This window comes from Pezoporus wallicus, unplaced genomic scaffold, assembly GCF_028554395.1.
Source record: "Pezoporus wallicus isolate ANWC-B61680 ecotype Strahan unplaced genomic scaffold, APGP_CSIRO_Pwel_v1 scaffold_2584, whole genome shotgun sequence".
Classification (NCBI taxonomy): Eukaryota; Metazoa; Chordata; class Aves; order Psittaciformes; family Psittacidae; genus Pezoporus; species Pezoporus wallicus.
Window position 1 is genome coordinate 5,363,127 of NW_026642851.1, and position 13,363 is coordinate 5,376,489.

At 38.8% G+C, this 13,363-nt stretch overlaps 1 protein-coding gene across 4 annotated transcripts in view; it reads right to left on the reverse strand.

The window, feature by feature from the left end:
• Positions 1-5,437: 5,437 nt before the first annotated feature.
• FAM171A1 (family with sequence similarity 171 member A1) overlaps positions 5,438-13,363 on the reverse strand; it is a 96,115-nt gene continuing 88,189 nt past the window's right edge. For all 4 annotated transcript variants that reach the window (XM_057432505.1, XM_057432507.1, XM_057432506.1 and 1 more), the window contains 3 exons: positions 11,382-11,498; positions 9,076-9,190; positions 5,438-8,319 (listed from right to left, as the gene is read on the reverse strand). In XM_057432505.1, the coding sequence (XP_057288488.1) occupies positions 6,618-8,319; positions 9,076-9,190; positions 11,382-11,498 (1,934 nt within the window). In that variant the 3' untranslated portion in view covers positions 5,438-6,617. The remainder of the gene's footprint in view (positions 8,320-9,075; positions 9,191-11,381; positions 11,499-13,363) is intronic.

A 13,363-nucleotide genomic window follows, 5' to 3' on the forward strand; every position in this document is an offset into this window, starting at 1 on the left:
GCAGTCTAAAGACAAGCAGGCCTTGGATGAGGATACTATTTTATGATGAACAGAATGCCCCTTGTGACAACCTGCTCAGGGACAGTATGTTTTTACTTCTGGGTAGACGCTGCATTTCTCACATTTCCATGAGAGAGCCAACAGGAAATATTTTCCAATGTTCTGTAGGTTACTCCAACCAGAAATATCCCATTAACTTACAAATCAGATAAATGGATAATGCCAATAAAGGTTCTGCATACCTTCTGGGCAGTTAGAAGCAGATTAACAGTGTTGTTCAGGACGCACGCCTACTGCACGGAGAATTACTTTGGATTAAAAGTGTCTCATGGACACATTGTCTTCCCTAGGATGAAAATGGGAAATCAGACTTTATTATAACTCCTCCATTTCTATGCAAAATTTTTGGAATTTTTGCAGTAAGATTTTACCCTTCAGAATTTTACAACTTTCTGCAAAAGAAATGCCTCTGTCAAATGCTGCAACAATTGCAGAGTAAATGACTTAAAATACTGTCACTAGACAAGCTTTAATCATAAAATTTAGACATTTGGTCTAGGCTAGTAGGGGAGTGTGAATAAATCTCATGGAAGTTGAGGGCAGAGCCACAGCAGAAACTCAGCATCAAGCACGGCTTTGACCCTGCAATGTCATACCACAAGGACAATTATGTTAATTAATACAAGTCTTTATGAGCTCTTATGCTGGTTCGGCCAGTCAGCCTAGGTGAGCGACCTTTACTTTGGCATCACGTGATGTCAAAATGCTGAAAGCAGCATTTAAGCCAGTTTTTATATTAAATGCACATGTATCTATGCATGCAAATACACACATACATTTACTCAGGTATACTTCGCTGATTTCAAGGAATAAAGGACCAGTCCATCTCTCAAAAGGAAAATCTTCCTCATATGGGGGAAGATAGCTACCACATTCAGCTTCTGTCACTGTTACTGTGTTATTCAATATAGGATTACAAAATGTTAAACTCAAGGTAGAGCTAATGGCATAGACACAAAGAGACATAGCTTGAAAAAGCTCACCCTCACCAACACCTACAAGTAGCATTCCCAAAATGTTATTAGTGTCACATTGCATGTCCCATCCACGTTGGCCTCACACCATGGCACAAAACTGAAGGTGGAACTGGGGTTTGAGTTTATAGAAGGGCTATTCCCTGAAGACACAGGGAAAGAAGCCCCTGAAGACAGAGAAGGAAGCCAAGGCCCATGGCCTCTCACCTTCAGGGGTTGGGGACACTGGGAGAAAGGCCCTGCTCTGAACATGTAGGTAAGGGTAGTATGTAGGCAAATCTGCTGTTAGTTTCTGTCCATGCAGATTTTCCCAAATTTGAGGTGTTGTTCTGGCTTCTTCCTTTATTGACGGAAAAATCCCAGAAGAAATGCGCAGGGAAGAAAATCTCCCTGGAGTAACTGGCACAGCTCTGGCTGTGGTGCATATGCCACAGCCAGAGCTGTAAGCTCCAGCATCAGAGTAGGACAACAGTGGGTTTCTATCTAGGAAGAAGCTGAGGGGCCAGCATTGCTGCAAGTGTGCTTGTGAAAATCTGGTGAGGGTTGGCAAGAAGACAGTTTTGAATATTTTTTAAAATCCCTACAACCACTAAACCCCCAAAACCCTTTAAAAACCAATGCTTGTAACAGGACCCCTTTCAGATAATTTCTTACAGCTTTGATGCCCAACATCTTTCACAACAGGACCAGCCATTCCTCTGAAATGGTATTTCTCATTTCAAGAACCATTTCCTACCTTTATAATATAAAACTGGCAGGACCATTCCTCAGGTGGGTTTATGCAGGAATCCGTTTCTCCAGTCATGTGAACACAAAGTGCTTCTCTCAAGAATACCATAAAATAAACCAGAAAGAAACCCCTTCATTTGTACCTCCCTGTTACCTATTTTCCTTCTCTGTAAGATTCCCAGGCAGAAGAGATATTTAATGATCAAACATCCTAACTGGCACTGTTTATTCCTAAAAGAAAAGCACAATAATAAGAAGTACTTCAGTTAAATGATAATAGACCAGGTGCCACATTTTGCAAGCTAGTAATCTGGATACCAGAGGATTATTAAAAAGAACTAGATACCTTGTCTGTTCTTACTGTCACATAGAAGACAGTACCTGGTGTCAGTTTTCCAGTTGGAATTATACCAGTAACATAAAAAAAATGGTCCTCCACGCTGAAAAAAACACTTGGCTGCTGCCTACTGGTCTACCTGAAGCTCCAATTCCAAATGGTTTGCAGCCTGGAAATGAAAATATCAGACATATATCATGAAAATATTATGTGTATATATCTATCATGGTACAGGATCTATCATTATACTCTTTGTATCATATATCATATATATGAGTAAAGTCAGCAGTGAACCTGACAGCTTATTACATTTATCTGTAAGCAGAGGAACAGGAAAAGAATTCTGAAGCATTCAGATTGACAAAGGCCCATGGAACAACTGATGCTCTTTTGCCAGCTGCCTTCAATAACTGGTGTTACTGAAGTTACAAACTGTGCTTTATACTGAAATTATGAACTATGTTTTATTATAGACGGCATGTATGGAGAAACAGTTCACCACCAGGTGGCAGATATTCCAACTTCAACAATTTCAAATGCTAAGAGGACCCAAATGGCAGCGATTTAAAAAATACAAAATACCCCTTACCTGTCACCCGTACATTTTAGAAAAACAAATTTATGTTTTCTTTTTTGTTTTGTTGTTTGTTTGTATTTTTTTGGTTTTTTTTTCTTCTTTTTTTTTTAGAAAAGACATTCCTCTTCTAGTTTGACCAAGTCCAAGGACATATGGGATGAATGCTACCATGCCCCAGGATACAGCCTATCGATAGTTTCAGAGGTACTGTATTATACAAGAAGTTTTAATCCTCAGATAAATTCTTGTTGATTAAGAAAAAAATCATGTCCTTTTGTTTCACGAGGGACCTTCCTAGAGAGAGTAAATATCTAATCCAACACTTGCTCACTTACACCTGTACTCCTCTGTAAGCTAAACCCTACATGGGACAAGTAATTTCTTACCAGACCAACCACGTTGGTTTAGGATAATGAAATTGGTCCACCAGAGCATTCACGGATAAAACAAAAGGAAGAAAATGAAAATACTGCCATGGCATTTCGAGAGTGCTTAATTTACTCTAATAAAGCTACTAAATCCTTCTTGTAAGACAGAAAAGCATCATGAGCAATTTCCACATGATGGGGTTTCTTTGTAAACTGTTCATTTAAGCTCAGTACCACAATTTTGTGTGTGTAATGCATTACTGCAAATGCTGCAAGGCAGGAACCATTTTTTTCCTGTACTTGTAGAGGGTTTAGCATGCTGGTAGGGACAAAGCACTTAATCAAGTAACAAGGTCATTATCACAACAAGTCAAGGTGCTTTACAGGCAGTTTAATAAGCTTTGAGAAGCAAGTATTTAGTGGGAACTTAAGTGGGAGCTGAGAGACAACCATGAAGTGAATGGATTATTAATGAGTGAATTAACTTCCAACAGTCCTAACATTTCACAGGCCCTATGATATGAAATGGACTTTGGGTAACATATCCTGAGATTTGATTTTACTCCTTCACTCATTATCCATTTGAAAATCCTGATTACTGACAGGCAGTTGAAGACCTGCTCTTAGTTTAAGTCCAATGTATTTTCGTGACTTTTGTAATCTTTGTCATTACAATATTTTGCATTTTTCCTCACTAATATCTGCCATCAAAAAGTAGGAAAACAACTACTTTCCTAGGTTATCTTATGTTCTACATGGGCTAAGAACACTTGGGAACTGCTTAAGCCAAGACCTATTAAAGTTATAATTCGCCCTGTTTTATACGTCTTATTGGTACTTGCTTCACTGTGCAACTGCAAAATGTATGCAACAAAATTTCTTTATATCTTACAGAACTCTTCCTAAGCATGCTTTTGAAAATTCAAACACAAAACTTGGCACTGGACTATAAGATTACACAAAGTGTGTACCATGTACACACTTTAATCTCAGCTGATTATCTGATCTGTGTTACTCTGTTCCCATTTCATTTAACACGTGTCTCAGATCTGTTGGATATATTGAGAATCAAGTTTCATAAACTATATATTCTGCACAACCCAACTACTATATGGCTCATAGTATCACAGCAATTTAAAAAATGCTATTTTAAAGATTTGCAAAATACTCACATTGTGTTTGTTCAAATATATTTGTTGTATAATTTCACAGATTATCAGACCATCAAAATAAATGTTTTGAACATAAAACCAACACAATTAAAGAAACAAACAACTGCAATTTAATAGCAACAATCTCACTTTACAAGATAATAATAATGGAAAATGCAAAGGAATCTGAAAAATAATGCAATTAAAAGTGACCCATTTAGGACAACAGAGAGTTCAAAATTAAATAGCACGATAATTCTAGTACGTGGAAATTCTAACCAGAATGTTTACTTGATGCAGCATTCTGATTAATAAGTGACACTGTGTTACCAGCACTTACTGACATCTGACAAATACTATTCCTTTAAAGCAGAATTTTTCTGGAACACATGATGAATAAACCATAACTTACTGCCAATATGGTGACTTCACTATTCAGTGCACTCCACAAATATTATTTTAGATTTCTTTTACAACATACACCACTTCCAAACATAAAGCAAAGCAAAACAGAGGTGAAGTGACTTTGTGGATGGAGAGGAGCACTGGCCTGGCAACTAGGAAATCAGGATTTGGTTGCTGGCTCAAGCCCAGATTCCCAGTTAAGACATTCAGTAAAACAGAAATTACAGCACTGGCCTCCTAAGAAAACCTTGAAATCTACTGAAAATCCCCCCCCCTGCCCCATGAATGCAAGTCAGGGCTTACTATTAAAAATTAAATAGGAACTATATAACACTTTCTCTAATCACTTTGGAGACGATGTAATAATTAACTTTATTAAGCATGACTGCTGCTAATGCTGCATAAAAATAATTAAACATGATAAACTGAATGTATACGAAGGATTCCACAACAGTGAATGTCAAACTTGCCCTTCTTTGAACCCAATTCATGAAGAAGTGAGAAGTGTGTGATGAGCACCCACAGAAATCTCAGAAAGAAAACTGGTCCCACAGGAAGTGTGACTCCATAGCAAATTTTAGTGATACCAGGATTTAATTTCCAAGGTTTTCAATGATACTTAAGTAAATAGTTATGTATTTATCAAGACAGGGAGGATGCTTTTCTGAAAAGTGGTCTTAATTTCAGTATTGACTGAAATTCATGAGAATTGCATGAGAAAGTAAGTCACACAAGCATAGATACATACGCAAAGCAAAGTGAAACCAAAGTATTTTTCTCATTAAATAACATAAAATAATGTGATGACTATCAACAGAGGAAAAAATCCACAAAGGTATTTTTTGCAGTTTATTTTCAATTATAATTTTTGGATAACCAAGCAGCTCTGTATGGAGAAAGCACAGAAGAGTCATTCTGGCACTTTTGGATAGTACATTATTATTTGTTTTTTCTTTCCCAAAATTTTTCTAGACACATTCAGCCCACTTGCTCGGTCTACAGTCCATTTTATATGAGCATGATGAGCTCATATGATTCCAGAGGAAACTAACAATATATACAGTCAATGAAACTATCTTTTTGTCTACTCTGGGCCCTTTAAAATGACTTCTAAGTCTATCCTGGCTAAACAGAATCCACAATATACATGATAGCTACAGAATACACTGTATTGAAATGAGAAATGCTCAGCACAAAATGGGACTCTTGGCATGCAGCTTAAAATAAAAGGTAGAAGTTCAGAAATTTATAAAATCTCAAATGGGGTCAATTAAAAGGAGTTAGCAAAAGAAGGGACTGTTCATTGTTACTGTAAAAAAGGCACTTTGAGTAAATGGGACCAGAATTGGAGGAATCTTAGTCGACACAAAGTTCAGTTTGGTTTCATAAAAAGGCTTCAATGCTAAGGGATGCTACTCAAGTTTCCTGCAGTTTTACATTAAAATAAATTGCTGAGTAGTTTATAATAAAGGACATAAAATGTTTACAACCAACTTGTAAAATTAAGAAAAAGCACAGTATAAGCAAAATATTACTAAAAGCAGCAATGCATAGCCTTTCATTGAGATAATGCACAATTTTGGACACCATGTGTCAAATTCTTGTTTTTAAGATACTTTCAGTAGCATTATCAACATAAAATTGGCCTACAAAAAAAAGCTTTACCAGCTCCCATTCATAAGGAGATTGAGGTCATAAACCAACCAAAACAACTTGTCAGTATTTTCAACATCCTGGATGACCAATATCAAGTATATGGAATAATAATCACACTCTTTGTTCAGCTATCTCACTGGAGGCAGCTGTTAAATCAGAGGAATGATTTTAATTCTTTTCTAACATTTACACAGTAATGCATTTAAGTTCTTTCAAATGTTGCTCACCACAGTTTGTTTTTCTCTTTTCTCTCCACAACAAAACAAAAAACAAGAAAGGAAAAAAAAAAAATCAAGCACTTCCACAGAAAGAATATTTGGCAATTTTATACTCCACTGAATGGTGGATTTTCACAATAGCTCACTTCAGATTGAAAGTCATTAGTGGTCGTTCCTCTCGCTTCTGCCAAGGACTCTTCTTATCTTCACCTTGGTCATCTTCCTCATCCTCCTCATCCTCCTCCTCATCTTGAACTGATGTTCCATGTTCAGGACTAGTTAATGGCTCTGGTTTGGTATCCACAGTCCTCGTTTCCTCCTGCAGGCTGGGCAGCTGCACACCACTTCTCTTACTCGTGCCTTCTAGCAGGCATCGTAGAGCATTGTCCTCAGGGCTACAAACCGCTGTTCCACACTCACTGCCACTTTGGTCCATATCATCCAAGTACACAAGTTGTGTGTAAGCTGTGCTGTCTGAAACCTTCCGCTCTCTCTGCTGGTGCTCTTGCACTGGTGGGTGACTCTGTGGTGCAGACAGATGATCTCCTCTTCCCTTTCGGACAGATTTTGGTTCATTCATGTCAACACCAGAGTCCAAACTGGCATCATTACTCCCATTCCTACCAGCTCTTTGGAGATCAATGTATGAATGTCTAACATGAGCATTTGAACGTCCATCTAGAGAAACAAACCATGCTCGAGGATGAGGCAATGGCTTTCCACCTCCTAATTCCATCAAAGCCTTTTCTGTAAGAAGCTGCACTTCGCTATTCATTTGAGCCAGGGATGCATCGTTGAGTGAGGCAGGAATGGAAATGGATTCAGACATGGAAGCATTTTGTTGACTCCACTCAGCTGCACCTGCATCTTGCAAATGTTGCTGAGATATTGCTTGGGATGCTAACTGCTGGGGTTGCAGCTGTTGTGGGGGGTGTGGAAAAAGCCGTGCATGAGGGTTAGGAAGCTCAGCCTGAAGTCTTTCTATATCAATCTGCTGGTCAGCTGGGACAACCAGTGGCTGGCTAACAAAAGGATGCTCTCCTGGCAATTTCATGTAATGACCTGGGATGACCAGTGCAGGCAAAACTTTTCTGTAAACACTGTCATTGACTTGGTCAACAGAATTGCAGCAGATTAACTGACCTGGTCGAGGGAAAGATGTAGGTCTTTCAAGGTGATCAACTGAACGAGACATCATACAATCAGTAGGTCTGCAGTCCAGCAGCTCTTTTTCAGGGGCTGAAGGTGTGGGGTATATTTGTTCCTGAATATTATATTTACTTCCAGTAGCAATATGATTCATAGATACTTGAATTTCTCTCTCTTGCTTTTCAAATAAAGGCTGAGACAGCATAGCATTGTAACTCCTCCTATACTCATCTTTGATAGGGGACTCATAGCCTTCAGCTGTTTCTGTAGATTTTCTTGTCTTTAAAGGAAAACTATCTGCTGACTTGTGATAGTCTTTCCTTAGAGACCCACTGGGAGTCAGGTCATCCAAGGAAATTCTGCTCTTATCTTTCACCTTTTCAGAGAGCAGTTCCTCTCGTGAGCTAAACTCCTGAGAAGTGCTGAATGAGTGTTTGAGCATAGGCGTATGCATATCTGCTTCTCCACTAGGTGATGCCATCTCCATTTGGACAGCACTGATTAATTCCTTTGCACCTGAGTTTTCAGTGTGCCCATTGCTAGCAACGGACAATCCGCCAGGAAATTCTGACTCACGACGTGAAAAGATTAAATTTATATGGGACATCGAGGTTGCTTGATCCTTTTTAGAAGTGTCCAGTGCTGTTGAAAGCTGCAGTTTCTTATGATGCTGACGTGGTCTTAAACATTTTCTTCTACAAAAGCCAGTAAAAAAAGAAGTTACAGATTTATGACTGTTTTACGCAGAAACAAGAGCAGCAAGTGTGTTTTAATGGGAGATTTTTTAGCAGTGATTAGTATTAGGGGAATTGTGCTTTTATTACATAACCTAACAATTAAAAGCTTATTCCAGCAGCGAAGATAAAATTAAAGAATAACTAATGTCAAGTGGGAAATATCTCAAGCACCAATTACAAATTGGAGCAAATGTCTGGAGGAGGCAAATACCAAATCACTCATTAATATACACTTGCTGATAAAAGTTTAACATTCATTTTAATGTAAGACCAACAGAAATATCACTTGCAAATATTTGAGGTGTCCCTGCCCAGGGCATCTAGTTTGGAACTAGATGATCTTAAGATCCTTTCCAACCCTAACTATTCCATTGTTCTATGAAATACATAACAGGTACAACGACAGACATCTTGTACCTATGCCCATGTTCGACAGGAGGTTTTAGAACATCTTACAAGAAAATCACAGGTACAGATGCATATGATTCACTCAACTCCCATCCTACCAAAGGCAAAGATTGTACATACTGCATGTAATCAGGAATGTATGAAATTTGATTTCATTGATTCTTTCTTCTTCAAGCCTTTGCTTGCCTTCCCCCTCTCCCAAATTCCTAAAGTGAAAAAGTTTCAATACAAAAGTTTGTAATTTGACAAGCACAAAACCCCTTCTATTTCCAACACAAACTAAGTAACCAGGGTTGTGAATCTTACCTGCAATAATACAAAAGCAGACACAGCAAGACTAGAAGTATGAGAGCCATCCCTCCTAAAATTGCCAAAAGAAACATTGTGTGATAGCTGGTAATGTCGTGAGTTACAACGGGACCTGGAGGGCCAGAAAAGAGAATTTAGATTTGTAACAACCTGCAAACAGGAAGCTGAACAACACTTAAACAGAGAGCGACATCCACCTCCTTTATGAGGGTGATAAGTGAGCAACACTGCCACTCATAGCCCTGGTGCCTATTGAGCAGACCACCTCTGGATCAGGGAGCAAGTTGTGGAGAAACCATGTGCTAGTTTTCATGACTGCGAGTCCAAATAGATCATTCTGTGGAAAAGCAGTTAGTTTCAATGGGAGTATGTGCCAGTGAAGGCTGCCTTCCAGTTCCTGATGCCAACACAGTGCACCAAAGCTCTCATCACTGCAGGAAAAACCATTACAACATCTTCCAGCACTGTAATGCATGCAGCAGCTCTGTGGCAAACAACTTCTCTTTAACATTTGTGGTGCTTTGCACTTAACAGTACATACAGTGCAGTACAGGATTCACTGGAAGATGTGTTGGTGCTCTGAAGTCTAGATCAAGCCAAGCCAAGCAGATCTTCAGTAGCTTTAAAAACCAGGCCACTAGTGAAACAGTGTTGTAACTCCAGGTTTCAATAATGCTTAGTAGATGTTCTAACATATGGAGGAATGCACACACATGAACAGCATCTGTTCACAATTATGCATGTGGAACCCTGTTGGTTTGTAAAATCCTTATCATGATTTTGAAGTAACAGCCCAAATGTTCATCTGCAGGAAAGGAGGTACAGCACCAGCCGACAGAGTAACATGCACATATTGTGAAGGACAGCCAACTTGGCCAGCATTAAGGTTCTAGATCATGAGGTTTGTAAAACCTCATCTGTGGATCTTGAGTTATCAGCAGAGCCACTGCTAGGAATACAATGGCCATTTTTGCCCATTTTTTGAGATAAGAAATTAAATAGATTCGATGAGGAGATAAAATAAGCAGACATTAACCTTATTAAAAATAACATCAATTATATGGCATTTGGGAAATAGAAATATTTATACATTCTGGCCCACCACTACCTTTATATAATTGATTGATACTTTTGCTTCAGGACATTAAGCAAAAAGAAGAGATGAACCACTTGAATTTTTTCATGACGATATTGTTCCCATTACAACAAAGTTTTAGGAACCCAGATCTAGCCCTGAGAAAAAAGGAAAAGTAAAACACAAGTAAAAATTCTGCCATACAAGTAAAACTGCAAGGACAAGTAAGCCTTCTAACCTTAGAGTTACAGGAACAATTTTATGGCTAGTGTAACTTCCTTGCAGTCTGCAAAATGTCTGATTCAGAGCAGTTGCTTTTTCTTAAAGTACGATTCTTTTGTAAGGTTCCATTAAATTCAGTATGGGAGCTTATCCAGATCTGCACCTGCCTCTAAACTCTGCTCACCAAGGACTCAGCTAAGTATTCCAGCAGTTTCATTTAATATAGCCTCAAATAAAAAAAACTTGCATATCATGGAACAGCTTCATGGCATATACAACAGACTTTAAAAACAGTCCTCATGATAGAGTTTGTTTTGTTGGTTAGATATAGTTTATTTAGCTTGCACAGCCAAGACAAGAATGTTTTCATTTCTATTGATTTGGTTTTCATCCAGAAAACCTACTAAAGAAAATCTGGAAGAGGAGGAGCTGTTTTTTGTTTGATTGATTGGCTCTTTTATACAGAGAGGTACCTCTGGTTATTGGTGGCTGAAGAACTAATACTATGGAATCTAGGCAGCCACGTAGAAAAAAGGAAGAGCAAGCTGCAGCATTAATGATCTCCATAGGCACAGAAGTACATATAATGCCTAATTCAAAGTGATTTTCTGCAGTTATGCCAAGAGGCTTGCAGATGGTAACCAGTCAGCTGGTCTCCTAATGCCGCTCTGTTAATACACTTTCCAGAACCAATACATTGATGTTATAACTCCCCTCATCTTCTAGCAATGGCTCTACCAGGCAGTGGTGACATAAATGCATCAAAGCAGGAACACTTTAGTTAAGTTTCCCATTTAAATGGCTCAGAGATTTTGAGCACAAGGGTTACCCCCCACAATCCCCAAAAGATTTTAGCCCTTTACTTTCAGATTTCTTTTTTCTAATAATCCATTATTGATCAAGCTGTGGCATCTCAGATGGGGTCATTCTGAAAAACATAAACATTATAGATGAATAAATAATTACTCAGTGCTGTGAACACCAATAAAATTCAATTCCATCTTACCTGGCACAGTAGGTGACATAGCTGCAACCCAGTAGCCCAGCTGAGGTGCAATGTAAGTCCAAGTCAACTGATTTCCTTCTTCTTGTACAAGGCCCAAACTACTCTTCAGCCATGTCCCTGTGAAGTTTGTAGGAAGGCGTTACAGATATAGTCATACCTTCCTCTGCAAGCAAGCGGAAAAGTAAGTAGCAACAAACCCTGTAGGGGTTGTTTGCATTGCTGTTAAGTGGAAGATTGTGTCAGTGGCATTTGAAAACCCCCACAAGCAGTCATCCCCGTGGGTTCTCAGAAGCTTTGTACAGAAAAAAACATTGAAGATTAAATAAAACTATCTTCAAAAGGGTTAAAATAAAATTATTGCTGCAATATTAGATTCCATTTTTTAAAGAAGGATATTCCTGAAGCTGGTTATATGTAGGCAGCCCACTTAAAAAACGTATTTCAAGAGACATCACATCTCCCAGACCACATGCGAGTTCTGCACACCACTCTTCTATGAGCTGTGGCTGTCAGCTTCTGAGGGCTGAAGAAAATACTTCCACAAAATGTGAGTCTTCCTATACAGGAAACAAGCTTATGAATATTACTGCCAATTCACGTGAAATTAAGTTGCACCATCACTTTGATTCATTCAGAATGTGTATACACCCAGGAATCCTCTTTGATAATAGATGATGAGTTTTTTTTAAAACGTTTCTTAACAGAAATGTAAAAGATTTTTTAGAATTACCAAATGATCATCCTGAAATAAGTAAGACTGGCAATTGTAAAACAATGTGTTTAAGTTCACATAGCTCTTAAGTAGTCCAGATAGAACAACTCTCAACTGGTGTAGACTGTCAATTTACAGAAGATAAATTTTGTTGCAAGAACTGAGCTACAAAAAACCTTTATAACTGAATCAGCTGTATGCCTTTTTGTAATTCGTTAAGATCTCCAATTCTGGGGTTGTAGGAGAACAAAATTATTGTAGTTTCTGATGTATTAACTGTCCAGTATGACTTTTAGGCTGCTCCCATATGTACTGTCTCTAAAAGAAACAGAATTGCTGGCCTGGACGCTGAGAGCAGTTGCTGGGAAGCCACCCCTGACACCAAGCAGTGTTTCCAAAGCTGCAGTCCTGGTCTGGCATATCCAGTGGGTGCCATAACACAGGACATTAACTCACTAAAGAGGTTCTTCACTTTGGTGGCTACTACCAGTACAGCTGACTTGTGTACAGAGAATGGATTAAGTCCCTCTGCACTTCTGTAGCACAGCTCTCTGTTTTTGTACATTTCCCTTCCTCCAACTGCTCACTGTAAGGGCAAGCTGCATCTTGCGATTCCCTTTCCATCAAACAGTCTCTGGCATGTAATTCCTGAAACAGTGCTTTTCATCAGATGTCACTTAGGACTAAGACCAAGCATATGTGGATGACAGTCATGTCAACATTAGCAGTGAATGCATAGCATGCAGAAGAGATGCTGCTATTGTTTTGGGTTTTTTTAATACCTCTGATATCCTGATGATTTACTCTGTATTCCGTAAATTATCCATCTGCGCAAATCCCATATGAATCAGAATGACTTCCCTAAGTCTTTAGTTTCTCTCTACTACTGACTTGTCCTACGTAAGCACATCCTTAAAGTCCACCATCTTTGGCTAAAAATAAACACATTTACATATTGTTTATGTCTGTTGTTTAGTCTGGAGAGGGGGGGGACCTTATCACTCTCTACAACTACCTGAAAGGAGGTTGTAGTGGGGGGGTGGGGTGGTATCAGTCTCTTTTCCCAAGTGATAGGACAAGAATTAACAGTCTCAAGCTGTGCCAGGGGAAGTTTACATTGGATATTATGAAAAAATTCTTCACTGAGAGGGTGATCAGGCATTGGAACCGGCTGCCCAGAAAAGTGCTGGAATCACCATCCCTGGAAGTGTTCAAAAACCATTTAGATGAGGCCCTCAGTGACACGGCTTAGTCATGGACTTGGCAGTCT